Source organism: Pelodiscus sinensis, chromosome 11, assembly GCF_049634645.1.
Source record: "Pelodiscus sinensis isolate JC-2024 chromosome 11, ASM4963464v1, whole genome shotgun sequence".
NCBI classification, from domain to species: domain Eukaryota; kingdom Metazoa; phylum Chordata; order Testudines; family Trionychidae; genus Pelodiscus; species Pelodiscus sinensis.
This window is the reverse complement of record NC_134721.1, coordinates 32,015,473-32,043,370: the sequence shown is the minus strand read 5'-3', so window position 1 is coordinate 32,043,370 and position 27,898 is coordinate 32,015,473. Positions and strand designations below refer to the sequence as shown.

Genomic DNA, 27,898 nt, shown 5'->3' with positions numbered 1-27,898 from the left:
TGCTGTCAAGAAATAAGGTCAGTGTAGGGGAGAGAAAACAGCATGAGCTTGCCTAGCAGCAGGTATTCTTCCTCCTCCCTCCCAACACACCTGGGAGTGTGTGTTCACCTCTCTTCTGGCTGCATCTCTGCAGTAGGAGGGGGATCCCTGCACAAGCACCTCCATTTGTTCTCTTCCCCAGCCCCTGGCTGGTACCCCCTCAGCTGGTTGCATCTCAGCACTGAGCAAGAGATGAAAGGCTTTAGAAAATGGAAAACTTGCTGTAGAAGTGTCTGAATGTAGCACTGCTATCCGTGCAGGTGGCTGTTGTGAAGCTATCTGCTGCTCAGCTCTTTACTAAAGGAATTCCAGTGGCCTTTCTGAAAAATTCTGAGATGTTGCTGATGAGTGCACCGGGACTTTGAGATCAGGCTCAGGGTAGTCCTGAAGCCAGGGGCGTGCCTTTTGATGTTCCAGGGAAACTGGTGCCTGTCTGGCTGAGGTATAAGCTGCTGAAAATGTCTTTTGGCAGCATGATGAGATTCAGTGGCCTTGATGGTACCTCTCCTCTGACTCTGCTTGGAACACAGCAGCAATGGATCATCTTCACAGTATGCTTGGGCTCTGGAGAATAGGTGCTGAGTAGGGACCCTGCTATCCTAGAGTTGCTGCTTGATAGCAGGGACCCTGCTATCCTAGAGTTGCTGCTTGATAGCTGTTACTAATTCTGTGCTCTTCAAACAGCCCCTAGTTCAGCAGGGAAGAATTGGGTTGTATCTGTAGCTCCAAATAGTTGTGAGTCCTCTCCTAGTGCTCACCATGTTCTGCTTCAGACCCTCGCTAAACCAGCTCTGTGGCTGGAGCTAAGCCTGCCATGTTGGGTGGAGTTAGTAAACTTGGTGAGTGGGATCCTGGGGTCACAGGTGGTTCCTTTGCGCCATGCAGTTTGCACAGAGCAAAAAGCACAGATGCTTGTTATTAAGGACCCACCATGAGGTTCCACAACCTGTTTACGGTACCCAGACCCCAACCCCCTGCCCCAGCTTTGTGCATAGCACCCCTAGCACTGTGCTGGGGCATCAAAGCCAGCACTGACTGCTCTGGGCAAGCCCCCTAGCTCTGCTCCCTCCAAAAGTGCCTCTCGGGGGCCAGCACTGACTGCAAGGAGGAAAATGCCCCCTCCTGAGCCCTTGCCCCTCTCCCGGCAGTACAGTGTCCTCTAGCCTCATACTGAAGCAGCACTGACTGGGAAGAGAGGGGTGGTACTATTTGCTAGAGATTGGTCACGGGAAAACAGTCTTCCCTTTCTGCTGGCTCAAATGGTAGCAGGCTGGATGACCATGCTGAAGGGACTTGGGGGAGGGGCTGACATCCCACAGAGAGGACACAAGTGAGCAGTTTACGGTTGCGTGTGACAATTTTATTTTTTTCTTCTCAAAAAGAAAAACTTGGGAAATAGCCTCCCCACAGGCCCTTAATAGCAAGGCTGGCAACTCATGCCTGCTGGAGTTCAGAAATGTTACAGCAAAAGCTGCCCCATTTATTCTGAACAACTGTGCCAATGCATTGAAGTCCAGCTTTGGTTGCAAACTGCACTCATGCCAGTGAGGATCCTGGGGGGTTAAAGATACTCACTTGGGAGGTTCTTTCTCTTTCCTCGAACTCCCTGGACCTTTCAGGGTCATGTTTATAAACTCTTCTCCCCTAAAACTGTTACCCCTTGCAAGCTGACATTCTCCCATCCTGTTTGTGAGCGTAGGAAACATGCCAAAGAGTGAGGTGTGGGATAGAATTCTGAGCCTGGGCACCATTGGATATTGGCCCCTGGCCATGCCTCGCTCATTGCTTCGGATGACTGGTATGAAGGAATGTGTCCCTGTTGCTACCCTGTATGTTCCTATTCTATGCACTGGCAGCTCCTAGACACTGTGGCAGATCCAGGTTCAGAAATTTCCCAGGAGGTTGCTTGAAATTTCAGGTTTGGAGGGAAAAATAAATGCCTTTTCGGGGACAGCGGAGTAATGACTTTGAAAAATGGAAAATCTTGCTGTAGAGAAAGATGTCCATCTTCTCAAACACATGCGCATTTCTCATTTTTCCAATACTTTCCAACAATTTTTACCAAATGTTTTAGCAGAAATAACATTTTCTCTTCACTGCACCCAAAACATAGAAAGCAATAATCAAAGTGGTTGGCTGGAAAATGTGACAAAAATAGGGTCCCCTTTGAACCTCACAAAATGGAAAATGATCAAATTGTTTATTCCATTTCTGTGGCATTTCCCTCCTCCCCTAACTCTGAGCTCCACCAATTGCCTCATCCCTCGAGGGTCCTTTTCAGGGGAGGCCCTCACCATGGCCTCTTGGAATTCAGTATGGTCTAGTCACACTGCTGGGAAGGGTTCTAAGCCAAATTGTATCAATGGGAGGTTGAGATGCACAGATAGTCGGTGTCTTGCTCACGGTCACCCAATGTCTAGACTCCATTGCTTTTCCAGGATACTGCAGGTATCTTGGAAAAGCAATGCCGTGTCCAAAGAACGTGTCTGCTTTTCCAAACATTTTTTCAAAAAAGCGGACATGCTCTTTCACCATCCCTGTAAACCTCGTTCTACGAGGCATAAGGGATGTGTCGAAAGAGCACATTTTTCTAAAATGTGGTGCCGTGTAGACGTGCCAAATTTTGGAAAAGCCTCTTTCAAAAGTAAGTCAGAAAAAGATGTAATGTGCACACTGCAAATTGCATATTTTTTCCTGATTTAACTCAGCAGTCTAGACATAGCCCCTAGGGATTTGTATCATTCTGCTTCCAGTTATCTTTCTGGGAGAGTAGTGTGATCCCTGTTTTACAGAAAGGGACCTGAGGCCCTGACTCAGTCAAGGCCACCCAGTGAGCCAAGGCAGATGCAGGATTCAAACTCAGCCCTGCAGATCACGCAACCTGACAGCTAGAGCAGCCTCCTCCTATTGATTCAGTTGCAGTGGGGAGCACTTCTGCAAATCAGACCTCAGGGGCTCAAGGTAGGCACCAAGCACGAGGCACTTAGACCAAAATGCTCAATCATTGTGTAAGTGACTTGCCAGGTGCTACCGAGACAGGGATTGATTCCAGTTCTGCTTCCTTAACCATGAGACTTGCCTTTCTCTACAGTCCCCTGCCTCATTCACTGCTCACCAGCCAGCTTCTAATCTACAACAAATGAGGCAGAGGCCAGAGAAGGGCCAGCTTGCATACTGAATGAGGCAGGGGCTGGGAGTGTTATGGGAAAACTGATAGTACTATTATAGCCTGTTGTATGATGCAGGAAAGCTAGAAATGTATAAATGCCTGGCCTAGCTACCTGCCCTATCTCCCCATGTGGAGGTGAGGCACTGGAAATAGGGATGCAGTAGGGGTGGCAGCACCCTCTGGCTTGAAGTTGCTTCTGTTGTACAGAGGGTTTAAAGTTGTAGTGAATGGCTTTCAAGCATCCCCACTATACACATTGCTCTAGTGCCATTGCTTGGAACCCTGCAATCATTTCAGGGGCATCAGCTGAGCTGGGGGGCAGAGGGAAGGGGCAGGAATAGCAGCAGGCTGGGCAGGTGACTTTGAGGGGCCCCTGTGGAACTGCATGTGTATAGAGAGGGAACTCAGGGCTGGGCTAGCAGGCAGCTGTGGGTCACAGTCAGGTGTCCCAGCCTGCTCCACACTCCCATTCCCCTGTCAGACAGGGCGGGTGGGTTGCTCTCATGCTGTCACAGATTGTTCTGTGCCGTGTTGTAGAGGGGAAGGCAGCCATCCGGGCGGGCGTTGGGTGTAAAGAAAAACAGAACTCGAATAATACATTTCATTCTAATTAAAATTATTGCTCATATGAATCATCATGTAATTACACCAGATTATGAATATTTAATTAATCCAAAAACATGCTCAGAAATCTGCAAACGGATTTCCTACCTCCATATAAGGGAAATTTCTCATCTCGAAGGACCTGATGGCTTTTCAGTGCCCATGGCCCTCAAGCTCTTCTCACGGCTCAGAAGGCTCAGTGTTGGGCTCCCCTCAACTCTGCCAGTGCCCCTCAACCCCAACCCACAATCAACCAGTGGCTTTCAGTTCTGACTCAGAGCTCCCTGATGCCCCAGCCCTGGGTGCCCCACCCTGCAGCTCTGACAGTGCCCCTCAAGCTGCAAGAGATTGGGAGTGATGAGACCAGGCAGCTGAGAACAGCCAGGCCTGGTGCTGTGTCAGGTGTGTGCTTGCAGATATGGCTGGTGTGTGTACAGGGTACATGTTTGTTGGGGCAGCAGAGGTGTATTTGTGTAAGAGTGCTGTGTATATTTCATTGGGGTGTTTGTGTGTTTCCAAGCAGAGTAGCGCTGTTAGCCATTCGTCTGGCTCTGTGTCAGTGCACCATGTGGTTGTGAAGGGGGGGTGCTTTGCAAGGGTTGGGTGTTTAGCTACGATGGGAGTATTTGCAATGTGCGTTGCAGGTGTACGTGTAGATGGGTACATGTGTGCATTTGAGTATGAGGAGTTTTTATAGGGTGTGTGTGTGCATGTGCACATTCCTAGTGTATAGGGCCAGAAAGGACACTGTCATCATCTTGTCTAAGTGGTCACCAACCGGTAGATCGGTGTCTACTGGTAGATCTTGCTGCCTCTGATAGGTGATCCTCACTGGTTTGGCCAAGAGGCTATCAAGGGCCAGCACTTCATCTGCCCCTCTCAGCACTGCCATGCTGCTCCTGCTCTTTGCCTTGGAGCTGCCCCCCCACCCAGGAGCCTCCTGCTTTCTGTGCAGGGCAGGGAAGGGGGGGTGCTGATGTCAGGGCGCCCCCTCTCCCACCCTGTAGTCTATCTCCACAGAATAAGGGAGAGAGATAGCATGACAGGGCTTGGGATGGAGGGGGTTTGCTGGCTGCTTTTGAGAGTGGGGCAAGGCCAGGGCAGGCATGAACCTGACTTAGCCCCACTGCACCACCACCCAGGAGTCACCTGAGGTAAGCAGAGTCCAGCTGGAGCCAGCTCTGAACCCCTGCCCCAGTCACGAACCCCCTCCTGCACCCCAAGTCCTGAGTCCCCTGGACCCAAAATCCCTTACAGAGTTTGTACCCTGAACCCCTTCCTGCACCCCAACTCCCTGTCCCAGCTCAGCTTGGAGCCCCTCTCACACTCCAAATCCCCTGGCCCAAGACCAGAGCCTGTGCCCCAAACCTCTGCCGCTGCCTGGTGCAAGGGAAGGAGGATGGAGTGAGCAGGGGCAGGGCCTTGGAGAAGGGGCACAAAAGAGGTGGAGCCAGGGTATTTGGGTTAGAGGTAGATCTTGGATTGCACTTAAATTCAAAAAGTGATCTTGTGCTTAAAAAGGTTGGAGACCCTTGATCTAGTCTGACCTCCTATGTGACAGACCAAAGGCTGCCCTGAATGAATTCCTGGCTGAACTACAGCAGATCTCTTGGGAAAAAACCCATCAGGTCTTGATTTAAAGATTACCAGTGATGGATAGAGCCCTGCATGGATACAAAAATGAGCTGCGAATATCCGCATCCATATCTGTGGCTGCAGCTACCCATGGATACAAAGCAGATATCCACGGATTTGTGGGACTCTAGTGATAGAGACTTCACCGCAACTCAGGTAAATTGTTTCAGTGGTAAAAATGTGGGCCTTATTTCTAGTCTGAGTTTGTCCAGCTTCTATTTCCAGCTCTGGGCTATAGTTAGACCTTTGTCTATGAGATCTAAGCACCCGTTATCAAATTTCTACTCCCACTGCAGGTACTTACAGACTGTGATCAAGTCACCCCTTAGTTTTGCTTTGTTAAGCTTAATAGACTGAGCTCCTTGAGTCTCTTGCTATAAATTTTCAAATCCTTTAACCATTCTCTTGGCTTTTCTCTGAACCCATGCACACTCCTCTCCAATTTATCAGCCTCCTTTCTGATCTGTGGACATCAGCTCTAGACACAAGGCCCCAGTAATGTTCACAACGGTACCACATGTGGGGATGATAGAATTCTCCTTCTGCTACTGGAGATTTTCCTGTTTATACAGCCGAGGATCCCATTAGTCCTTTTGGCCACAATATCACACTGGCAGCTCATTCTGCTAATTAGTTTCCATGATCCCCACATCTTTTCCAGAGTCACTGTCCCAGGAACAGAGGCCCGCAGCCTATCAGGATGGCCTACATTCTGGATGCCTAGATGGATAACTTTTCATGTGGCCATATTAAACTGTATTTTTGCTGTGCCCACTGTGTGAATGTATGCACTGTATTTGTGTGTGTGATCTATGTAGTGTGTGTTCCTGTTCATTGGTAGAGTGTGTACAGATCATAAAGAGGGACAGGTGGGTGGGGCTGTGTGTGTCAGTGGTGTAGTTTGGTAGCCAGTTTCTTCCACAACACAGCCCCCCCCCCTTCCTATGTCAATCCCACTAACCCCCGCTCCTCCTGTGGCTTCCTGTCTTTTCCTTCCTACCCCTGTATCCCTATCCCCTCAGGAACCATCTCTCAATTCTCCAACTCTCTCTCCCCCTCAGGGATCCCCTCCTCTATTCCTGCTCCTCCTGGGAACCCAAAGCAATTGATGAAATAATGGAGAGGCTCCTGCTGGTTTATGATGGGCCACACCCCAGCAGCATTGACATAGGAGACAGGGACTACTCCCACAAGCCAGCACAGACAGTCTGTAAGTGCTCCCCCCATGTTACACAGTCCCCTAGCACAGGTATCCCCTCACCCACTACCTGCCCCCATAGAGTGGCTGGAGGCCCAATGGATGTGTGTGAATGGGTCTGGAACTAGGTAACTAAAATGCGCTGTCCCCTGGATATGGTTTTCTAAAGCACAGCCCCCGCCCCCACCCATCTCTGTTTCCTGTCACACTCATTCCTCTCCCTGAGCCTCTCCTGAACACACCCATGTCTCTCACACAAACGCTCTGTCACACACTCCACTCTCTCCCCAACACACCCATCCCTCTCGTACACCCTCTGATACACACTCCTCTCCCCACCAGCGCTTTCACACGGGCTCAAACACCCCCCACCCCTCCTTTGCCTCTGTGTTTCTCACACACACACCTACCCCCTCTCACCCACCATTTGTCCCACACACCCCTCTCTGTCTTGTGCACACTCACATCCTCGTTGAGTCTCTCACTCCCCCCCACAACACCCACTGTTGTCTCTCAGACAACCCCTTTGTCTCTCACTCTGGCATGCTGCTGCCATCTCCTTGCCCCCCACACACTCACAGCTTCCCCATCCCTCTTTATCTCATACACGCCTCTATTCACACACCATTGTAATCATCTCTGCATCACACCTTCTATGTCACACTCACAGACCCCGTCTCACACCCTGCACCTCCATGTCTCACCCATGCCCACCATCCATTGTCTCTGGCTCACACTCCTACCCCCCTCTACTCACACCCCTCCGTCTCACACCCCTCCCTGTCTCTCACACCCTACACCTCCGTGTCTCACCCCTGCCCACCAGCGTCTCTGGCTCACGCCCTCCCTGTCTCACACTCGTAGTCCCTCACACTCCCCCCACCCCCGCCCGGCTCACACTCACACCCCTCTCTGCCACACTCACACGCGGTTGCGCTTGCGCCCCGGCTCCTCCTCCCGGCTCGTTGCGAGCGGGGCCGGGGCTGCCAGTCGCGGCGGAGCCGGTCGAGGACCGGAGCTGGGAGCTGAGCGGAACTGAGGCGGGTCCCGGAGCGATGGGGGCCTGGGCTCCGCTGCGCTCCTAGGCGGGCGGGTGCCCCCGATTCCCCGCGGCGGCGCCCTGGGCTCATGGGCGGCCGCACGGGCTGAGACCCCCCGCCGGACGGGCTCGGAGGGACCCAGGCGTCCTGGCACCATGGCGTTCACCTTCGCCGCCTTCTGCTACATGCTCACCCTGGTGCTGTGCGCCTCGCTCATCTTCTTCGTCATCTGGCATGTGAGTGGCGGGTCGGGATGGGGGGAGCCGCGCTCGGGGATGGGGGGACCGGGCTAGGGAATAGGGGTCCGCGCTCGGGGAGGGGGGGGGTCCGGGGTGCGGGATGGGGGGGCGGTCCGGGCTGCGGAAGGGAGATCGGGAGGGGGGATCCGCGCTGCGGGATGGGGGGATCCGGACTGCGGGAGGGGCGTGCTGGGAGGTAAACGTGTCCCTGCCAGGCCGCCTCCTCTCCCAACCATTCCCCCCCCGGAGACAGGCCGAGGGGGGCATTCACCCCATTCACTCTGCCCCGTTTCTGGAGCTCGGGCTTGGCTCGCTACTTGCTCCCCCCACCCCCGCGTCTCTCGGACCCCGACTGACAGTCTGGACCCGCTATCATTCCGCAAGGAAAGAGACAGACAATTCCCCTCTGCCCCCCTCAGCTCCCTGCCCCGGCGTGCCCACCCCCGCCCCGTCCCAGCCCCACTTCCATCGCTCCGCGTCTCCGGCCTCCATCCTGAGACCCCTGGCCCCGTACCCTGCTGTCCGGTGCCGGCGAGGGCTTGCTCCCGACACCGGGCTAGTGGGAGGCGCTGGGCCGGACCGGGGCTCCCGCCAGTCCCTGGGTGCGGTGCTGTGGTGATGATTTGGAGCCGACGTAGCTAAGAAACTCAGGGGTGGGGGGAGGGACTTTGCCTGCGCTGCCCCCAGATCCCCCAACCCCCTTCAGTCGGGGCTCCCCATTGCGTCCCAGCTCCCCCGGGTCTCCCCAACGGCCTCCCATCCCCCTCCTGGCCGGGGCTTCCCCAAGCTGCCCCCCAGTTGGGCCCCTCTTTTACCAGCCCCCTGCTATGTAGGATCCCCTCCCTACCCCAGCCAGATCCCCCGTCGATCCCCCAAATTCCCCTCCGCTGGATCACCCCCCCCCCCCGCTTTGTTCCACGGCTGCTGCGTCTCCCGGGCTTCCCGCGATGTAGCCCCCCTTCTCTCTCAGCCGTAGCTAGGGAACCTGGCGCTGGTTGCCATGGGAACTACATCTGTTTACAAGATGGGCTCTGGGTATCACTAGCTGGGTGGTGGGGCTGGGAGGGAGGGCTCCTCATGGCTCCTCTTCCTGGCCTTGCACCCCCAGCTCCACCAGTGCCCTCTCAGCTCCCCTCCTACCCTAGCCTCTGTGCCCCTCAGTCCCCACCCGCAGCTCTCTGCTGTCTCAGCCTGGGCTCCCCTCACATGGACACTGTGACCCTGTCTGTCCTGTGTCCCAGATCACTGCCACCTCACCCCTGCCCCCAGCATAGCTGTGCCATTCCCCTCCCTCCCCCCAGAGCCCTGGGCACCTGCCACTGCTGTGGGAGGGCTCCAGCCACAGGAGTCTGGGGCAAGACTCTGCAATGGACAAGGATGAAAATGTGGTTATGGGTGTTGGGAGTGAGAGGCAAGGGCAGGGCTGTGGGAAGCTTAGGGCTGGGATAGCAGGGGGCTACGGGGCAGGAAGGAGGGGATCCAGCAATGTTTGCCGCATAAGATGTATTTGAACCCGGAACCATTCTTGACCCCTGGCCAGAAGGGTCTGTACCTGGCAGCAACGATCCAGGTGGGCCTGGGGGCTGCCAGCTGTTTGAACAGAGATTCCTTCTCTGGCACTGAGATGCAGCCCCTGGGGGGCCGCGGGTGTGTAATAACAGGACAGTGTCAGTCACACAATAGCTTAGGACAGGAAGTGCAGCAGGATCCAGTCTGTCTGAAGAGTGCTGTAGGCTAGAAGGGCACAGAAAAGCTGGGAGTGAGCTACATTTCCCCTTTCATAGCAAATTCCATATTTCTTCTGGAACAGAAGCAAACTATTTTGAAATCTCCCACAAAAGAAAAAAGCTTCACCCCGGCACCCCAAAGGCATTTGGGGTTCACGGACGCGTCTGGTTCTCATTTCGCTCTTTACCAACTTTTAATGTTTTTCTACACAAAATCCAATGGGGTTTCGTTCTGAAAAGTCATTGTGAATCCAAATGCCAAACCATTTAATTCCAAACCCGTGCAAACAGGACAGTCGGGTTTGGACAGAAATTACATTTTATCAAGAACCAGTCTGATGAAAAATTTCAGCTCCATTCGGAAGGAAAAGGGAATGTACCAAACAGAAAGTGACCAGAGCCCCTGACACGCAATGGTTTTGCCCTTTCCCACGCCCTGCAGCACAGCGCCCCCTATTGAGCCCCAATGTTCCTTGTAGCACAGCGCCCCCTGCTGAGCATCCTGTTCTGCCCGGCTCCCAGTGCCACACCAGTGGGGTGGGTAATGACTGCAAGGAGGCAGTGTCCCATACTCAGCTCTGCTTCCTGCAGCACATTGCCCCCTATTGAGGTGTTTAGGGAGGGATGTGACCGGGACTGAGCTCAGGATGTGGCTACTCCAGAGGGCTGTGGGGACGAGGTATAGGTTGCTCTGGGACTTGCTGGCCCTTCCATCTAGCCCCCAGGAGTCGTGACAATGAAATTGTGTCACTGCCACTGCTTCTGGGCTGGGTAATTCATAGCCCCAGGACCTTTGGGCTGGACAGTTCAGAGCCCGGCACTGCTGAGCTGGGCAATTTAGAGGCTGGCACCTGTGTACTTGCTGTATCAGTTATGAATGTAAAGTAATTGCGTGAGCCTCAGCATCAAATGACTTGAGACCGGGCACCTCTTCCATTACAAATTAAACACTGTTCACTGCCCTGGCATTTCCCTCCACCCTCCCGCTGGTCCATTAACACCCTTCTCTGTGCTGCCCCAGAGCCACACAATGACTCGTCCAGACTAGCAGTCCCAGGGTGGGCTCACTGTGGTACCCTCCCTTTCATCCTCTGTTGGGGGACTCGGGTTTGCACTGAGTGCCAGCACCCCACAGGTAAGTGATCTTTCCTCCTGAAACTGGCACATCCTATAATACTTCATGTGATGCCGGGGAGAGAAGGGGCTGCCCCATTCGCTTGCTACCCCACTTGCAAATCCTAGATCCCCAGCTCTAGAAAATAAACTGAGAAAAAGGGGGCAAAGGGCTTGCACAGCAGCACTATGCAGAGGAGCCAGGAACAGAGCCCAGGTATCCTAAGCACCAGCCCAGGACATCCGCTTCCCTGACAGGACCTTGGCCCCAGGGGCAAGCCCGGGTGTTTGCACATTGCTTTGCTGGGTCTCAACCAAACTCCAAACCAGCCAAGCCTCCAGTGGTAAGCAGCCCTCTTGCTAGCAGGTAGCTCAGGGGCTGAAGAGTTCCCTTAGACTAAGTCCATGGGAGCTCCCAGCCAGGGCCCTGCTCTCAGTAGGAGTGAATTGCTCCGGCTATCTGCCAGCCACAGAATTCAGGCCATTGGGGAAGGCGGGTGCCTGGGGATTAGGGTGAACTCTGGGAGCAGTAGGGGAAAGTTCCTTCCGCGCACTCCCCCCTCCCACTGGAAACCATCCCGTTGCCCCGGCGACCAGCTCCCAGGCAGCCAATAGCAAGGGGTCGCATGCTGGTTTCTCTCCCTCCCATTCTGGGCAGGTGCTGGGTGTGGAGGCGTTGGGGGGGGGGGGCACACCCTCACTGGCAGCCAGATCCAGGTTCTGGGGCACAGAGGGGCCTGGCAGGGGCATGTTCAGCCCGACACCAATTAGGCCCCGCTAAGCGCTGTCACCCGTGTGGAGAAATGGTGATGGAGTTTGTAATTGTGCAAAGCAGGTGCCCCTCAGTCCTTGCCCACAGCCCCCCAGCTCTGCCAGTGCCCTAAGTCCCATTCTGCAGCCCCCAGCTCTGCTGGTGCCCCCCAGTCCCAATCCACAGCCCCCCAGCTCTGCCAGTGCCCTAGGTCCCAATCCACAGCTCTCCAACTCTGTCAATGCCCCTCAGTCCTTGCCCACAGCCCCAAGCTCTGGCGGTGCCCTAGGTCCCAATCTATAGCCCGCCAGCTCTGCCGGTGCCCCTCAGTCCGTGCCCACAGCCCCAAGCTCTACCAGTGCCCTAGGTCCCAATCTACAGCCTGCCAGTTCCAATGGTGCCCCTTAGTCCTTGCCCACAGCCTCAAACTCTGGCGGTGCCCTAGGTCCCAATCTACAGCCCTCCAGCTCTGCTGGTGCCCCTCAGTCCCAACCCACAACTCTCAATTCTGCCAGTGCCCCTCAATTCTTCAGCCCTGAGCTCCCCTGCCCCACTTCCACACAGCTCTACTGGAGCCCCTCAATTCTAACCTGTAGCCCCTGCTAATTCAGCCCTGAGCTCCCCCCACCTTCACAGCTTTGTTGGTGCCCCTCAATCCTGGCTCACAGTCCTATGATATCCCAGTCCTAGGCTCCCCTTGCCCCACAGCTCTGCCAGTGCCCCTCAATCCCAATCCCCTGTTATCGCAGTGCTGGGCTTCCCTTCCCTGCCTCCCTGCTGACACACACTGACCCCTAATCTCCCACACTGTGTCTGTCACCAATTTATATTTGGCCCAGCTCAAGCCGGAGTGTTGGACCCTTTCTAGGTGCTGGTGAGTGAGGTGAATTTGTAGGGTCTCAACTTCATTCCATGTGGGGCAGGTCCCACGCCACAGAGCACTGCACTAACTGCTCCAGCCAGTCACCTCGTTACCCCAGTCCTTGCACCCTGCTCCCCTTAGCTGGCCTGGCAGGCTGTTCCCAGGCTCAGGTTGTGGGGGGAGGGTGCTGGAGCGGCATCCCTCCCCTGCTAGGCAGAAGAGCCACGTGTGAGGGTTGCTAAGCAACCCCCACAGGCGCCTGTAGCCTTCATTGTTGCTTTGACAGGTACCAAGTGCAGCTCAGATCTGATTGTGACTGGAGAGGAGCCCAGAGCTGGGCTAGCAGGGGGCTGTGGGTCAGGATTGAGGGGTACCAGCAGAGCTGTATGTCTCTGCTCATTTCCTTTGTGAGTCTGCTCTGAGAGCCCAGAAACTGGTGATGGGAGTAGCTGGAACTGGGGCCAGTGCTAGGAAGCCAGGGGGCTCTGGGTGCTGATAATTGGGCCTGGGTCTGATGGACCTGCATATGCTTCCTGAGGGGTGAGCCAAGCTCAGGAGGTGGTTCTGCGGGGAAGGGAATCCCCCCCAGACAGACAGACATGCTGGAGACCACAGTAGCCCGACTGGGCTCAGGCTCCTGACAGAGGTATCTTAATTTGGGGAAGCTGGGAATGGACACAGGCTCTTCCTTTCTGGGGGGCATCTGCTCAGAGCCAGACGGGGGGCTCACAACAGGGACCGTCCCCCACTGTCTGACACTGGATCTGTCCCAGCCCCCGGAGCATGGGGAGGCGGTGGCTGAGTCACCCCATTTGGCTGGGGCTGGGTGTTCCGGAGCCGGCTGTGCTGGCAGGAGCCCAGGAAAAGCCATGTGGAGTCGGGGGAGGGAGCTGGACCCCAAGGGAAGCAGGGTCCCTCCACATCCTGCTGGGAGTTAACTTCCTTGGCAACGCTTGGGGGAGGATGGATCCGGGCTCCTCAAAGGGCAGATGCAGGTTAATGGGGAGCTGGGAGCCAGAACTCCTGGGGTCTATCCCCAGCTGTCAGGGGAGCGGGATCTAGTGGTTAGAGCAAGGGGGCTGGGAGCTAGACTCCTGCTCTGATCAGTGGTATTTTTATTTTTGAAGTGGAAATGCAAAGTGGCTGAGACTAGTCGGCTTTGCTTCCAAATGGGGTTTATCAAGCAGGACTCTTAGCAATGAAAGGCCTGTCTGTGCCTCCCCACATCTATCCAGCCTGCCCCTGGGGCTGAATTGGAGCCAGAGCCCCATAGACGGGAAGGACCCATGTCTCATTCTTGGCCTTGGGGCTAGAAAGGAAGATGACAGAATGGGAAATAGAGAAGAGGTCTGACTGGGTGCACCAGTGGGTGGGTTTGGTACATGCTCCTCTGTGGCTTCATCAACCTGAGTTGGGGTCTCCCTTCCAAACTGGCAGAATGGGCTCTGATTTGCATATGTAAATAAGTTTGTGTGGGATGAAGCCAGACATTGCTGAGGCCATATCATGTACTTAGGCAGCCCCACCGTGGGCCTGTGTGACTCTGTAACTTTGCTTCCCACATGGCCCTTCCTGGGAACTCCCTGCCCTTCCCCCAAGGATTGGGGAGCCCCATGGGCCAGGTGGAGAAAGGCTCATTCTAAAAACAGCCGCTGTGCCCCACCCCTGAGACAGCTACCTCTCAGCACTGGGTGAGGGATTCCTGGATACACGGCCCCCATGTCCCACCCCAAACTCAGCTGTGTCCAGGGCTGGGCAGGGAGGTTCTGTCTCTGACCCTGCTGTCCCCCACCCCACAGATCATCGCCTTTGACGAGCTGCGCACAGACTTCAAGAGTCCCATTGACCAGGGGAACCCGGCGAGGGCAGTAAGTCAATAGATGTGGTGGGAGAGGTGTGTCTGTCTCTGTGTCTGTCTGCGTCCAACCCTTCCCCCCCCCCGGATGTCACCCATGTCATTCCTATTTTTCTGAAAGGTGGTGTCTCCTCACTCGCTCTGTGCTGTGAAGGAGCGACAGTGGAACATGAGGGGTGAGCTCCTGGACTTCTGGGTTTTATCCCAGCTCAGGGAGGGGAGTGGAGGCTAGTGAGTTAGATCAGAGGGCTGAGAGCCAGGACTCTTGGGTTCTCTCCCACTGGTTGTGCTGCTCTGAGGTTTTTCTGAAGGCCCCAAAATTCCCATCAGCTTCCATAGCTCTGCACCACCCCCACTGGGAAATTCCCCTCTCAACCCCCCTTCCTTTCGCTCCCCAGTGCCCACTCCCCGCTTCCCTCTTTCACACACCCCGGCCTAGCCCCGCTGCCTGATGCCGTTTAGTCTCTGCTTGGTTAATTCAATCCAGCTGCATTGGAGAGTCAGAAACAACTCTCAGTGCTGGGGCCTCTTCAGTCCCAACCCGCATCCCCCCATGAGCCCAGCCCTGGGCGCCCCCATCTGTGCCAATGCCCCTCAACCCTGACCCACAGCCCTGAGCCGTGTGCCCTCCAAGCTCAGATGATATTTTTTAGTCCCAGCCCACAACTGCAGCCCCAATGAGTTGGGGCCCAAGGAGGGGGTTGGGCTCTGGGGGCTGGTGGTGCTCAGTGAGTGGGTTGAGGAGAAGCTGTAATTCAAGGTGCTTCTGATAGTCACTAGCACCCCCCCCCCCAGGGGATAGCACTCTGGGGCCTCAAGAGGGGAAAGGCCTTGCCATGGGTCACAGGGAGTCAATGGCAGACCTGAGGCTAGAACCCCACTCCCCTCCCAGAGCCAGGGATAGAATCCAGAAGTCCTGGCTTCCCCTCCCCTCTTCTGCTCACACCCCCTAGCCCAGGGTTTCTCAGCCAGGGGTGGGGTGTGACCCAGAATGTTTCAAAGGGTAGCATGGCAGCTCCGGTGGGTCTGTCCCATGGGGCTGGCTGGGCTCTCCCAGCTGCAGGCACTTCCGCCTCTGGGGTCCCAGCCCCGATGTGCTTTGGCCCAGCGGCCATGATGCTGGGAGTCCGGGTAGGCCACCTCTGAGTGAGTGGCCCGGTAACCAGACATTGCTCCCTCCACACACATTTGGTCCACTCAGGTGGGCAGAGCCAAGCTGGGCAGCGCTACAACAAGAGAGGGTGCAATGCCCAGCCCGGGGAGCCATGCCCAGCCAGCCCCGCAGCTATAGGGTGAGAGCTGGGCAGTGCCCAACCCCCTGGGAGTAGGATCCCACTAAAACCACCCCATGGGCTCCATCCCCAGACTATTTACTGGGTCACAACAGGCCATAAACATGTACAAATGAGTCCTGCTGAGCCCCAAAAGGTTAAGAGCCCTGCACTAGACCCCCTCCCTGCCCTGAGCAGGGCTAGAACCCAGAGGTCCTGAGGGATGGCTGGCAAGCCCCGGGCACTGCCTGCATGGCAGTTGCAGTAACAGAGCTGCTGGCGGAGGAATTCAGGTCACACTGAGCTGTTCATTCTTGGGGAAATGGAGTGGGAGTGACTCCTGACTTGGGGCCCCCTTAGGCTGCTGGGAATGACTTGGCCTGGCCCAGGCTCATTGGAAGGGACAGCTGGGCCAGATGATGGAATAACTCCTCGCAAGGCCGGGTGCACCCTGTCTGCACAGTCCAGAACCCAGGAGGAGTGCTGGAGTCAAACCCGCCCCCCCTCGCCCACAGCATCTGCCTCACTGATGTGAAACTGAGGCACAGATGGGAGAGGGAGTGGGTCAGGGTCATGCAATGAGTAGGGATGACAAAGAGAAATAGAACCCAGGAGTCCTGCCTCCCAGACCCCCTGTTCTACTTCTAGACCCCCTCTCACCCCAGAACTGGGGATAATCGTGATTCCCAGCCTCCTTTTTCCCATTAGATCCCATTCTCAACCAAATTCTATTCGTCAGCATTTGCGTATGGGAATAACCTCATTTCACACTTGAGATCAGAATCTGGCCGCAACCTCAGTGCAGTCAGAGGTGACTCTGGATATATCCTTTGGGCACAGACACCAGAATATGGCCCTGGTCCCAGTGGGTTCAAGGGTGACTCCAGATATATCCTGTGGGATCTGACATCAAAATCTAGCTATGATCCTAGTGCAGTCAGGGGTGACTCTGGATATAACCTTTGGGCACAGACCCCAGAATCTGGCTCTGATCCCAGTGCCATCAGGGGTAATTTCAGATACACCCTCTGAGCACTCCAGATATACCCAGGTGAATCTGGCCCTGACCGCCACACAGTCAGGGGTGGCTCCAGATATACCCCGTTGGTGCTGACACCAGAATCTGACCCCGATTTCAGTGCAGTCGGGCTGACTCCAGATTTATCCTAGATAACCATTGTCAGAGACTGTCTCTCATTCCATCCCAGCGACATGGCGATTTTGGATTTACTCAGGATCTCAGCTAACTTGGTGACTCTGGTATCAGTACTTAGGTTGTGCCAGGGCAGAGCCCAGCACCTCTGGGCTTGCTGCATGAGTTTATGAATGTAAAACAATTGCTTGAGCCCCAGCACCTCTTTGGTTACAAGAATACACTGCTCTAATTGACCAGATGTGGTTGCTTCATCTCAGAAAAGACATATTGGCATTAGAAAAGGTTCAGAAAAGGGCAACAAAAATGATTAGGGGTTTGGAACGGGTCCCATCTGAAGAGAGATTAAAAAGACATGGACTTTTCAGTTTAGGAAAGAGGAGACTAAGAGGGAATATAATAGAGGTCTATAAAATCATGACTGGTGTGAAAAAAGTGAATAAGGAAAAGTTATTTATTTATTCCCACAATATAAGAATTAGGGGTCACCAAATGAAATTAATAGGCAGCAGGTTTAAAACAAACAAAAGGAAGTTTTTCTTCACTCAGGGTCCGTCTAAACTACATGGCTCCATCGACAGAGCCATGTAGATTTGTTGTTTTGGCAAAGGTAAATGAAGCCGTGATTTAAATGATCGCGGCTTCATTTACATTTACATGGCTGCCGCGCTGAGCCGACAAACAGCTGATCAGCTGTTTGTCCGCTCAGCGCGCTAGTCTGGACGCTCCCCTGCCAACATCAAAGCCCTTTGTCGGCAGCCCCGGTAAACCTCATCCCACGAGGAATAACGGGGCTGCCGACAAAGGGCTTTGATGTCGGCAGGGGAGCGTCCAGACTAGCGCGCTGAGCGGACAAACAGCTGATCAGCTGTTTGTCGGCTCAGCGCGGCAGCCATGTAAATGTAAATGAAGCCGCGATCATTTAAATTGCAGCTTCATTTACCTTTGCCTATGTGTCTAATCTACATGCCTCTGATGACAGAGGCATGTAGTCTAGACACAGCCTCAGTGCACAGTTAACCTGTGGAACTCCTTGTCAGAGGATGCGGTGAAGGCTAGGACTTTAACAGAGTTCAAAAAAGAGCTAGACAGATTCATTGAGGTTAGGTCCATCAAAGGCTATTAGCCAGGATGGGTAGGAATGGTGTCCCTAGCCTTTGTTTATCTGGAAATGAGTGACAGGGGAGGGATCACGTGAGGATTACCTGTTAGGTTCCCTCCCTCTGGAGCATCTGGTATTGGCCACTGTCAGCAGCCAGGATACTGGGCTAGATGGACCATTGGTCTGACTCAGTGTGGCCATTCATATGTTCTTATGCACCAGGGCAGCTGGCCCAGAGTCCAGCCCTCATCTCATTGCTGTTGCTGGGTGATTGGATTTACTACAGGGGAACTGAGATCTGGGAACCTTTGGGGGATGGGGGAGAAGAAATGTGGTTGAAGGAAGAGGGGAGAGAAGGAGCTGGTGAAATTGATGGGGGTGTCTGTGCTCAGGTTGGGGGGTCACAGGTTGGGGGGCTAGTTGAGCTCAAGAGGGGGTGGGGGAGTCGATCAGGTGGAGGGTACTTGCAGTGGGAATCTTGCCTGTAAGTTTGCCTTTCCTGTAACTGATCCAGCCAGGGTTTGGGGTTCACTGGGTGGCAAAAGGGCACTGAGGTTTCAGTCCCCCAGAATGAAGTTCGAATTGCTTCCTGTTCTCTGCAGGCTCAGTGGCAATGTGGGGAACCCAGGACCGGATAGCAAAGGGTCTGAGTTTGAGGGGCTCTCACAGAGCTGTGTGGGGAGCCCAGGGCTGGGCTGGCAGGGGCTGTGGGATGGCACAGGGACACTCGGGTGTCCAGGGCTCCAGAGCTGGAATCCTCTCAGGCTGAGTCTCTGTTGGAAAAAGCTGCCGTTTGAACTCCCTGTTGCCTGGTCGCAGGATTTGATCATGATGTTTGGCGTCTTGGGTTATGTCTACCTGCAACAAAACCTCCAGGCTGGTTCCTGTCATCTGACTTGGGCACATGCATCTCCCTCCCTGCATGTGGGATGCCACAGCCCAGACTCCCATCCCAGCCTAGCTGTGTGTGCTTTATTGCAGGATAGACATATCCTTAAATCCCTACCTCCCACAGTCCTGGGATCTTCTGAAAATCAGGGCTTTGATATGTAAACATATCAAACAGCAAGTTTCTCTTGTGGGGAGAAGCTGGGTTTTGGAGTCACTCCGCAGGCACCAAGCCAATAAACACAAGCCCAAAGGCACATGATTTCAAAGCCAGTTTCATTGGTTTTTGAGACCTCTACCCTTGGAGTCCATGCTGCAGACACTGGAAATGTAAAGGTTTCCTTTCCCTTCACATGAGCACAAACGGAGTCACTTCTCTTAAGATTTCTGTCTATGTTGGGTCACGTTTTTGTGTTTCTCTGGTGTTTATGTTTGTGTAGGGTTTAATGTCTGGTGTTCATGTAGGGTCTTGTCTATGTTAGTGAGGGTTTACTCTCACTGTTTATGTAGGGTCTTACAAGAGTCTTGACTTGTGTACTGTACGAACTCTAACTAAGGCGGACAGAGTATCAGAAAATGATACGTCCTGAATCCTCTCTATGGCAGGGGTCAGCAACCTTTTCAAACCAAAGAGCCAAACTACATCAAAATTCAGAACAAGCGGTCAACAAAGAGCTGTATAAGAATGCGCATTTGTGTGACAGAAAATATCCAACTTAATATGACATGATGATTAATGACAGCATAAATGAAACGTTGTATTCACAGACTTTATTTAATGAGCCTTCTGCTGCAGCATCTTTTTGCACATTTCTTTGAAGTTTACATCATATCTGGTCAAATCCAGCTTCATGCAGGCATTCAGGTGGTCTTCTGTCAATCTTATGGCAGGGGGCTGGGGATATGGAGGTGCAGGAGTCTGGGTTGGGATGTATGAGGGGCTCAGGGCAGGGGCCTCAGGTGTGTGATGGACTCAGGGCACAGGGGTGGGGTGAAGATGGAGAGGATAAGAGAGCAGCTGAAGGCAAGGTAGAAGGGTGGGACCTCCAGTGGCGCAATGACCAAGGCCCTAGGGCTGTAGGTTTGAGTCTACCTACCCAGGATGGGCACCCCACCCTGGAGCCACTGTGAGCACAATAGAGCAGCCACCCCATAGGTCACCGTGTGCCAGAGTCAGTATTTTTCATTTTAATTCAAAAAGGTGCATGTGTTTTGGGAATGACAAAAGAGCCATATTTGGTTCCGTATTGAGCCATATTTGGCTTGAGAGCCATAGGTTGCTGACCCCTGCTTGGTGGCTTTGAGGGAAAGAAGATGTGCCCCAGAGTCCCTGGGATTTGTGCTCCATCTTCCTTTTGGGGCCTCTATATAAGGGCAATGAGGTGTCTTTGTGGCTTCTTGCACCCCAACCCTGACCCCACCTCCAGACAGACCCCAACACTTACTCTGCCTGTACAACCTGTTCCAGTGACCAATGACAGTTCGTAAAGCACTGGAATCCCCATCAACAGAGGTTTTTAAGAACAGGTCAGACAAGCCCCTGGCAGGGACAAGTCAGATTTACTTGGCCCTGCCTCAGTGCAGGTGGCTGGCCTAGATGAGCTTACTAGGGCCAATCCATCCCTATATCACTATGATTAGATAAGACAGGCCACAGACTTCTATGAATTAATTCCTGGCTGCACTAGACTGGAGCAGATCTGTTAGAAAACCATCCACATTGCCAGTGATGGAGACTGCCCCAGTCCTGCATCAATTGTTCTAATGGTTAATTGCCTGCATGGTTAAACATGTAGGTATATTAGCCCTAGTCTGAATTTGTCCAGCGTCGACTTCCAGCCCTTGGCTCTTGTTAGATCTTCGGCTTCTGTATTGAAGCTCCATTTTACAATTTCTGTTCCCCACGAAGGAACTTCTACCCTGCAATTGTCACCCCTTAACTTTCTTTTTGTTAAACTAAACACATTGAGCTACTGGAGTCTCTCACTGTGAGGCACATTCTCTAAGTTTTTAATCATTCTTGGGGCTTTTCTCTGAACCCTGCAATTTATCAGCCTCCCTCTTGCATCATGGGCACCAGAGCTGGAGGCAGGATTCCAGCAGCAGCTGCACCAGTGCTGCATAAGGAGGTACCAGAACCTCCCGACTCCCCGTCGAGGTCCCCTGTTGATGCCTCCAAGGACTGTATTACCCCTTTTAGTCACAGATTCACACTTGGGAGCTTGTGTTCTGCTGATCATCCTGCATGAGCTCCAAGTCTTTGTCAGAGTTCCCCGTCCTGAAAGTACGGCTCTTTGTTCCTAGATGTGTACGTTTATACTTGGCCATATTGCAGCTCACATTGTCTGCTTGTGCCCAGCTTACCAAGCGAACCAAGTCGCTCTCTACCAGCAACCTAACTTCATTATTTATCACTCTCCCAATCTTGTGCCATCCGCAAACCACCTTTGATTATTTTCTTCAAGGTCACTGATACAAATATTAATGAGTGTAGGGCCCAGGGCTGATCCTATGGGACCCAAATAGAAACACCCACTCAAAGAGGGTTCCCTGTGTCCAATTACATTTTGAGACCTCGCACTTAAGCAGTTTTAAGCCATTTTGTGTGTGCTTTGTTAGGTTTGTACTCTTCAGGTTTTTTAATCACAATATCAGGCAGCATAAGTCAAATACCTTCCAGAAGTTTAAATATACAGGCAGTCCCCGAGTTACGCGGATCCGACTTATGTCGGATCCGCAGTTACAAACGGGGATTTTCTCGCCCCGGAGGACTGGAGCGGCGGGACGCCTGGTCCCGCTGCCCGCCTCCTCCGGGGCGAGAAAAGCTGCTCCCCGTCTCCCTGGTCTGCTGGGGGAGCCAGCAGACCAGGGAGATGTGGAGCAAAGCGGCGGAGGACCCGGGCCGGACCCGCGGCGCTGAACTGGAAGCGCCGTGGGTCCGGCCCGGGTCCTCCGCCACTTTGCTCCGCGTCTCCCTGGTCTGCTGGGGGGGGACGCAGCTAGTGCCCCCCCCAGTAGACCAGGGAGACGTGGAGCAAAGCCCGGGGCCTGTGGTAGAGCAGGAGGGGCGCTGCCGGTTGGTCCCGCAGCACCGCTTCTTGGCGCTACTGGACCAACCCGGCAGCACCGCAGCTGCTCTCCCCCAGGAGTCCTGATTCAGCCGCTGCTGATCAGTTTCAGCAGCGGCTGAATCTGGATGCCAGTTCCGACTTACATACAGATTCAACTTAAGAACAAACCTACAGTCCCTATCTTGTACGTAACCTGGGGACTGCCTGTAGTACCTCAAGTGTATTACCTTTATCAACCAAACTTGAAATTTCATCAAAAATATAGCAAATTAGTTTGACAGACTCTATTTTCCATAAACCCATGTTGATTGGCATTCCTTATATCACACACCTATAATTCATTATTAATTGGGTCCCATCATATCTGCTACCCTGCATCTTGCCTGAGATTAATGTCAGGCTTACAAGCCTGTAATTACTCAGTCCACCCTGTTTAATTTAGTGTTCTCCCACTCTGGACCTTCCCCAGTGCTCCAAAACATTGAAAAAAATCAACCCTCATGGTCCAGAAAACTCCTTGGCCAGTTCTTTTAATACATTTGGGTGCAAGTTGTGGAGCCTTGCTAATTAAGAAATGTCTAAATTCAGTAGATGCTATTTAACATCCTCTAAATTACTATTGGAATAGGAAGTGTTTCATCGCCATCATTATCATAATTTGATACAAACACATTCTCAAATACAAAATAGAAATAGTTACTGTCTACATTTGCCTTTTCTGCATTATTATTGACAATTTTGCCATGTCCACTTAGTAATGGACCAATGTCATTGTTGTTTTGTTCTTAATATTATTGAAAATAATTCTTATTGTCATTAACTGCTGGCCAAACATCACTCCTTATGTCCTTTTGCTTCCCTTATTAATTTTTTACAGTTCCTAGCTTCTGATTTATATTCATTGCTATTGACTTCCTTTCTCTCCCATTTGTATCACTCTCTCCCTCTCTCTTTCTCTTGCATCTAACAAAGCGGGGTTTGCCCATGAAAGCGTATGTCAAAATAAATTAGATAGTTAAGTAGATGTATCTGACAAAGTGGATTTTTGCTCACAAAAGTTTATGCTCAAATATATGTTAGTCTTTATGGAGCCAGAGGACTCCTTGTTTTCGCGGATACAGACTAACATGGCTACCCCTCTGATAATCTATCTATCTATCTATCTATCTATCTATCTATCTATCTATCTATCTATCTATCTATCTATCTATCTATCTATCTATCTATCTATCTATCTATCTATCTATCTATCTATCTATCTATCTAATTAATTTATTGTACAGATGTCCTCCCTTCATCTCTAAGATCGGTGGATTCTTTCTTGATTGTGGCTTTTTGGACTTCTAGTAAAATACTCTTAAACAATTCCTAATTAGTATTCACATTTTGCTCATTAAATTCTTCCCCCCAGCTGATTTGGTTCCTTTTAGCTTTCAGCCTTGTGAAACTAGACCTTTTAAAGCATAAGTTAATATATTGCTAGTTTGGACTTAATTCTGTTTATACATAACAAATATGATCAAGTCATGATTGCTTGCACCTAAGCAACAACAAATTTTTAGTTCTGTGTCAATTCCTCTTTATCTATCCCAATGAGGTCTCATATAGAATTCCCTCATGTTGAATGCAACATGCTGAGTTAGTAAATTGCCCTTTATATTCCAATCTATAATATATAGACATGCCAAGGATGTTTTAGCACTGACAGCATGAGATCTCCAGCATATGTCACTCAGACTGAAGCCCTCATGATCATACTGTTTATTCCCCCGGCCTCTAGGCATTAAAAATAGGTGTGAAAGGAGTGGATTTGGGGACACACAGAAAACACCGTCTAGTACCCAATCAATTGCTGTATCCATTAGGACATCGATTCATAATTATGGTAGTTCATTTCCTTTGGAACTGTCAGTGACTCAGACACATGTAAAGAGATTTGACACACCCCTTGCCTTTTTGTTGCTTGATCCTTCCTAAATAGGTTATAGCTGTTGATTTTTAACATTCCCACCCCACTCCTGTCACAGAGCCAGGTGTAAAACCCAGGAGTCCTGACTCCCGGCACCTCCCCCCCCACACTTGAACATCCCTCTCTGTTCCTGCCTCACTCCCTTCTCTCAGCCCTCCCCTCTGCCGACTCTGAATCTAATTCCCTGTTTTTTCCTCCCTGCAGCGAGAGAGATTGAAAAACATTGAGCGGATTTGCTGCCTCCTGAGAAAGGTGCGTCCATGTTTCGCTGTCCCTGCCTCATGTGTCTGTGTCCCTCCTGTCCCGTCCATGGTCCCCATAATCCCTGTCTCTTATGTCTTAGCCATTCCACTCTCCAAAACAGTGACCGAGCAGTTCTTAATGCCCAACTGGCAGTGCCCCCTCAACTCCTGCACCTCTCCCAGTCTCTCTGGACACCTGCATGTGCTCCCTATAGCTTCTCACTGCATCTGGAACCTAAAACTCCATCCCTTCTTGGGCCCCTGCACTTCCTTCCCACAGCCCCCCTTCCTTCTCGCCTGCTTGTGCCTCCCTCCATCCTTGGATCCTTGGACCTCCTCCCCACAGCTCCTCACAGGCCTCACTTGCTCATGTTCCCTCCCCACCTAGACTCCCTCCCCTCCTCTCCACAACCTCCCACTCCTTTCCCCATGGCTTCCTCAGGCTCCCCCCACCCTTCCCCTCTTAGGCTTCTGTGTCGTCTCCCCACAGCCCTTACACCTCTTCCTATAGCCCCTCCTCAAAAAAATCTCTCTCTTCCCCCAGCCAGCCAGTCCCTGCCTTAGGGCCAAATCAGAGCCCCCTCCCCTCCCCAGCCAAAGCCCCCTTATCCTAGTCCCTGCTACCCTGAGCCAAACAGTTCCCCAGATGGGAGCTGTTGCCTCTGGGGCGCTGCTGTGTTGTTTGTGTCAGTTTCCCTGGTGTAAGTTGCCCCCTCTCCACCACCGCCACGTGTTTTATTTATGCCTGGCTGCTGGCAGGACAGGACCCAGACACATCACAGCTGCAGGCTGCAGACTATTAATGGGGTGTCTGTGGGAGCTGGGAGCTGAGGCAGCACCCACTGCCACAGGAGCAGGCACCAGGTTAGGGTTGCCAGTTTTGGTTGGATGGATTCCTGGAGGGTTTCTCACACGATATTAATTACAGATTAATTTTAAATTCCTGGAGACTCCAGGACAATGGCAACCCTAGAGCCAAGACTCCTGGCTTCTGTTTCCCCATTGACAGGGCCTGCTTTCCCTTCCAGCTCGTGGTCCCTGAATACTCCATCCATGGACTCTTCTGCCTCATGTTCCTGTGTGCAGCCGAGTGGGTCACCCTGGGCCTCAACATCCCTTTGCTCTTTTACCACCTCTGGAGGTGAGCAGCGTCTGTGCCAATGTTTCCTCTAATTTTTTGCCATCCATGTGTGGAATAATTTTTGTGATGTGCACTGAGGCATGTGTGGATGTGCACCACTAGTATAAACACATGCTGCCAGCTGTGGGTGCTCTGCTAATCAGCTGGGCAGCATTTTAATCTCTCCTAGGTGGTCACACAAGCATGTGCCTGGGAGTTTGCCCTCCTCGAGGTGGCAGCTTATGGGGGCAGCATCTGGGGGCAGTGAGCAGGGATTAAGGAACATGAACAGAGCTGGGGCAGAGGTGCTCACTGCCCAAGACTGGGCTGGCAAGGGGGACTGGCAGAGCCGTGGATGTGGCTGGGCTAGCAGCAGGTTTTTTTTCCCTAAGCATGTTCTACAGCAGTGGTCTCCAACCTTTTTAAGCACAAAATCACTTTTTAAATTTAAGTGCAACCCAGGATCTACCTCAAACCCAAATACCCTGGCCCCACCTCCTTCGTGCCTCTTCTCCGAGGCCCTGCCCCTGCTCACTCCATCCTTCTTCCTTTCATCAGGCCAGGGGCAGAGGGTTGGGGCATAGGCTCTGGTTTGGGGCTAAGGGATTTGTAGTGTGAGGGGGGCTCTGAGCTAACCCTGGGGCAGGGAGTTGGGGTGCAGCTGGGGGGCAGGGTGCAGGCACTGTGCGTTTGGATCCAGGTGGCTCATGACTAGGACGGGGGCTGGGGTGCAGAAGGAGGTTCATGACTGGGACTGGGGTTCGGAGCTGGCTCCAGCTGGGCACTGCTTACCTCAGGTGGCTCCTGGGTGGTGGTGCAGTGGGGCTGAGGCAGGCTCGCCCCTGCCCTGGCCCTGCACCACTCTCAAAAGTGGCCAGCAAATTCCCTCCATCTCAAACCCTGTTGTGCCCCCCCTCCCCCGCATTCTGTGACGATAGTAAATAGGGTGGGAGAGGGACAACCTGATATCAGCACCCCCTCCTCTCCCTTCCCTGCTCTGAACAGCAAGCAGGAGGCTCTCCGAGATGGGGGGAGACAGCTCCAAGGCAAAGGGGAGCTGCACAGCAGTGTGGGGAGAGGCAACTGAAGTGCCAGCACCTGATAGTCCCTTAGCCAGTCAGGATCACCTGTCAGAGGCTCCAAGATCTACCAGTAGATCCCGATCTACTGGTTGGTGACCACTGGTCTACAGGAAGCCCCCTTGCAGGTGAGGTTTGGGAGGACAAAGACGCCGTGTGAGCCCTGCCCTTTGTTCTCCAGGTATTTCCACCGCCCAGCAGACGGGTCTGAAGTGATGTATGACGCTGTCTCCATCATGAACGCTGACATCCTCAACTACTGCCAGAAGGAGTCATGGTGCAAACTGGCCTTCTATCTGCTGTCCTTCTTCTACTACTTGTACAGGTAGCGCCTTGGCACGGTCTCTGGGGAATCCTCAGGGGCTGAGATGCAGCCTCCTCTGACATGGGCCATGGGGAGGTTGGACAGGGATCTCTCCCAATACAGCTGTCTCTGGGGCAGGCGCAGCATTTCAGGGTGTCTCTTTCTTTTTCTCTTTCTCTTTCTCTCCCCAGTATGGTTTATACTTTGGTGAGTTTCTAAGAGGACTGAGTGGGGGACCCCACAATTATCTCAGTGGCTGCTCCCGGACTCCTGGGTTCACCCCCGACCGGCTGTTTCTAGGAAAGTGCCAGAGATGCTGGGAACACGGGGGGAGGCCCTGAAAACCCAGTCCCCCCATGGGCCTGATGCTCTCCCCCCATGGATTTGCGACTCTGCCCCATCGCTGGACGACTCGCAGGATCAGACCTTGGGCCTCCCCATATTAGGGCTGCCCTGCATTTTGAATGACTTGGTGAACCCTGCTGCAGCGCCTGTGAGGAGAGGAGTATCGCCTCCCAGACATACCCTCCCCACTTCTGTGATGGGGGCCAGGGCAGGCGTGACCCCCCACTGCTGCTAGAACCCTCCCCATTGCCACACCTCATTGTGAGCCCATCTGTTGGGGGCCAGCAAGGGGATGGGCACCCTACCCCACAGTGAATCCCTTTTCAGGGGGTGGGGAGAACTGAGTACTGGGCACCCCTCCCCTGCAGTGTCATAACGCAGGGGTAGGAGCCCAGCACAGGGCCAGGGCGATTATTCTGTTGGGATGTTTACATCTAATCCAGGGGGTGGAACCCACCTAGGATCTTCCCACAACCTACAGGGCACAGCCCCTGGCCCCCACCCCAGGGTGGGCTCAAACCCCACACACCCCAGGGCATGGCAGGGTATTTCTGTGTGTTTATAGTGTTGAATTTGTTACCTGGAGTTATTGTCTGGTGTGGGGCTGGTGGCCCAGGGGGTACCTTATCTAGAGCCCAGGGAGAAGGGGATAAAGCTGAAAAATGACACCCCCACACCAGGTCACCCCTCCGAGGTCAGGCACCCCCCATCCCTACGTCCTTATTACCAAGTTGGGGGGGGGTACTCAAATTTGGGCCTTGGGCCCAGAAAAATTGGGGTGGGGTGCTGGTGTGTGCAGGTGCCCTGTTAGCCTGAATAGGGGTGTGTGTGCCCTGTGTAGAGCTCCCCGTTAGCCCACTTGGGAAGCTATTCTGAGCTGGGTGCTGGGAAGGGGAGCTATGGCTCAGAGGGAGGAGATTCCTCCCTCCCCCAACCTGGGGTAAGACCCACAGAGAAAGGGACCTGGATGCCAGAGACATCTATAGGTGTTGGGGGGCATTGCCCCCCCGGTCCTCCTATCCCCCACAGGGCATTTGTGTATAAATGAAACATTGGATAAAATATCCTTAACTTTGTGGCTAAATAAAAACTTGCAAAAAACCCAAGCGCCATCGCCCTCCTG

At 53.2% G+C, this 27,898-nt stretch overlaps 1 protein-coding gene across 2 annotated transcripts; it reads left to right on the top strand.

Moving 5' to 3' along the window:
* Positions 1 to 662: 662 nt before the first annotated feature.
* CNIH2 (cornichon family AMPA receptor auxiliary protein 2) lies at positions 663 to 27,898 on the top strand. 2 transcript variants are annotated; one of them, XM_075938955.1, is made up of 6 exons: positions 663 to 7,920; positions 14,176 to 14,244; positions 23,890 to 23,937; positions 24,956 to 25,068; positions 26,308 to 26,451; positions 26,622 to 27,898. In XM_075938955.1, the coding sequence occupies exons 1-6, from the start codon at positions 7,840 to 7,842 to the stop codon at positions 26,647 to 26,649; spliced, it is 483 nt and encodes a 160-aa protein (XP_075795070.1). In that variant the 5' UTR covers positions 663 to 7,839; the 3' UTR covers positions 26,650 to 27,898. The 2 variants fall into 2 exon arrangements, with proteins under 2 accessions (XP_075795070.1, XP_075795071.1); XM_075938956.1 differs by lacking the exon at positions 663 to 7,920 and adding an exon at positions 8,929 to 12,783.